Raw genomic sequence first — 3,365 nt, forward strand, 5'->3', positions numbered from 1 at the left:
CATTACTCACTCAATTAAAAACAAAAGAGAAAAAGAAGTAATAAATAAATTGATGAAATAATCATCAACAACCAGTTAAAATATAAAAACAATTAATTATTAAATAAAATCAAACTATTTTATTGAAAGAATTAAGAAACACTTTACACACTAAATTTCATTAAACATTGACCAAGAAAAAAATGAATCAATAATTAATTATGTTAAAAATATCATAAATATCTTTTGTTCATCTTTTGTGTTATTCTCAACAACACCAGTGTCTATTTGTTTTTATTATCAATATACTTAATTAACATTTAGATGTGTCTGTTTATTGTTCTGATAAAAATATTCAATTCATTGTATTTCAGTGTTAATATAATTTGTGTTTTATGAACTTTCTTTTATGATGGATATTAAAATTCATCTTTCATTTGAATATCCTTCGTGTCACTTAATGAATATATCTTATTGATTTAATATTCTGTAAACATCAAATAGTATGATGAAAGATTATATTTAAATATTATTCTGTATAATCTATAGTATTTTCTAGAATGAATAACCATACAATTCATTCAGATTGTATATAGGTAATGAAATGAGTAATGTAAAAGATATGAAATAAAAGAAGAAAGATAATGAAAAATATAAAAGTCAAGATAATGAAGAAGAAAGAGATAAAAATGATATAAAATGAATAAATAATACTTTAATGGATTTTCTTCAATGAAACAATGAAATAAATAATAGAATAGAGAAGAAAGAAAATGATAAATATTAATTGGATTGAAGTAAATTATTAAGTTGGACATGATTTAAATTGAAAGTATTAATTTCTTGTGCACTTTGTATTATTCTTTGAGTTAGTTCTAAATCAATTTGTAATTGAGATAGTGAATGAGATGTTGATAAGTGATGAATGAGGGAAAAAATGTCAAGAAAAGAAGCATGAGCAATTTTAGAGATATCATTAAAACCGAAGACAATGAGTTTACGAGCAATTTCTTTAGTGATACCATCTATTTGGATAATATGTACAATATCACTACAAACTCCAAATTTGATACGATCAATTAAAACTTTCAAATGGAAAGAAAGATCAAAATTATGTAATTCATTAGAGAATTGAATGATCATATTTAAAGTAGTAATAGTATTATTTTGTAGTTGTTGTAAAACTCCTCTACTAATTCCCATTTCATTAATGATTTGAATAATATTTTTTTCATGAATAATTTCATATAAAATGATAAAATAATAATATTTTTTATGAATTTCAATTTTCTTAATAATATCATTAGTTAATTTCACTTTTTTCATACTTTCCATATAACAAATAAATACTGGATTAATCCCAATACTTTTCATTAATTCTTGACAGTCTTGATATTCTTTATTATTTTTATTTTTTATATCTTCTATATCTTCTACTTTTTTTTCAAAACAATTCCAATTTATTTCATATTCATTATTAATTCCTAAATACAAATAATATACATCTTTATTTATTATATTGTTTTTTAAATACCCTTCATTAATATTAAAATATATTTCTTTACTAAATTTAATTCCCATTCCTCCTTTTACTGTAGCTCTTCCTATTTGATTACATTTAATTTTTTTTTCTCCTCCTTCTTCTTCTATTTCTTCAATCATACCATCATGTTTTAATATCTCAATCATTTTTTCACTATACTTTTTTTTCCATTCTTCTGCTCCTTCTTTTTCTTTAATTGTATACCAATAAAGTGTTTTTTCAATCCATTTTTCAATATCTTTTTTATTTTCAATAATTCCATTATAAATCCCTTCTAAAATATCTTCTTTTTCTTGTATCTCTTCTTTTTCTTCTATTTCTATTTCTTTATTCTCATTTGTTACTTTCATAAGATTTTTTACAATAGATATTTCTCCTTCTTTACAAAAAATATAACTTTCTCCTTTTTCATCAATTCCAAATCTTCCTGCTCTACCACTCATTTGTTGATATTGAACATTTGTCAAATATTCTTTTCCAATTTTTGGTTTATCAAAAATTACACGACTAGCTGGAAGATTTACTCCAAGTGCTAATGTACTAGTAGCAATAATTAATGTAATAATTCCTTTCTTAAATGACTTTTCTATTATTTGTCTTTCTTCATTAGTTATTCCTGAATGATGATAAACAATACCATATCTAATCATGTCTTGAAATTCTTCTTCTATTCCAAATTTACTTCTTTCCATTTCTTTAATCATTTCTATTCTTTGTTCTTCTATTTCTTTATTCATTTCTTCTTTTCTCCTTTTCTTTAGTATTTTAACAATTTCTTTTCCCATTCTTTCACATCCTTTTTTCGTTGAACAAAAACATATTACTCCTTTTCTTTCTTTTTTTGCTTCTTCCATTATTGAAATAATATTTTCTATATCCCCTTCTCCTTTTATTACTCTTTTAATTTCTCCTTCTTTATTTATTACTTTTCCTTTACAAACAATATATTCTTCAATTTTAATTGGTCGATATGTACTTTGATATGTTTTTGCTTTGATCCATTTCTCAAATATTGAAATATTTCCTATTGTTGCACTCATCCCAATTATTTGTATCTTTCTTTCAATACTTGTGATTTTATTAATTATCTTTTCTATTATTTGTCCTCTTCTTTTATCAAATATCATATGAATTTCATCAATTATAATAAGACTTACTTCTTCAATACTTTTCTCTTCAATTAGTTTATTAATTATTCCATTCCCCTTCTCAATAGTACATATCCCAATATCAAATTCTTTGTCTATTACTCGATTTTGAAAATATCCTTTTATATTGATTTTTATACTTTTGAATATCTCTTGAAAATACTCTTCTTTTTCTTGTGCCATTGACACATATGGTACTATATATATCATTTTCTTTTGCGTTTGACAGTATCTCTCTATCATCAGAATTTCACTTACCAACGTTTTCCCTGAACTTGTCGGTGCACTATACACTAAATTCTCCGTGCCTTCTCTAACTCCTTTTTCTTTTAGACACTCAACTTGCCACTCAAATAACTCTTGTATCCCTTTCTTCTCATACTCTTTTCTCACACTCTCTATCTTAATATATCTCTCAATCCCTCGTCTTCTTATCTCCTCTATCTTCTCTTTCTTTCCATCTCTTCCTCTTGGACGAAGAAGTCTTTCTCCCTCTTCTTCTTCTTTCTTTTCCTTTCTTCTTTCACTTTTCGTCATTATTGTTTGTGGCTTCTTGAAAAATGGCGTTTCATATTTACTCATATATCTCGTTAATATCTCTTCTTCTCTTCTTTTATTATATTCTTTCCTTTCTTTCATTTCTTCTTTTTTTGTTCTTTTTTTCTTAAAAATCCTTCAATTATCTCGAACAAATA

At 24.3% G+C, this 3,365-nt stretch overlaps 1 protein-coding gene across 1 annotated transcript; it reads right to left on the bottom strand.

Annotated features, from left to right (window-relative positions):
* Positions 1-762: 762 nt before the first annotated feature.
* Positions 763-3,309, bottom strand: ENU1_010890 (DEAD/DEAH box helicase domain containing protein; the record flags this gene model as incomplete). Its single annotated transcript, XM_008856674.1, has 1 exon — positions 763-3,309. The coding sequence occupies one exon, from the start codon at positions 3,307-3,309 to the stop codon at positions 763-765; it is 2,547 nt and encodes an 848-aa protein (XP_008854896.1).
* Positions 3,310-3,365: the final 56 nt, after the last annotated feature.

This window comes from Entamoeba nuttalli (assembly GCF_000257125.1).
Source record: "Entamoeba nuttalli P19 unplaced genomic scaffold asmbl_2141, whole genome shotgun sequence".
NCBI classification, from domain to species: Eukaryota; Evosea; order Mastigamoebida; family Endamoebidae; genus Entamoeba; species Entamoeba nuttalli.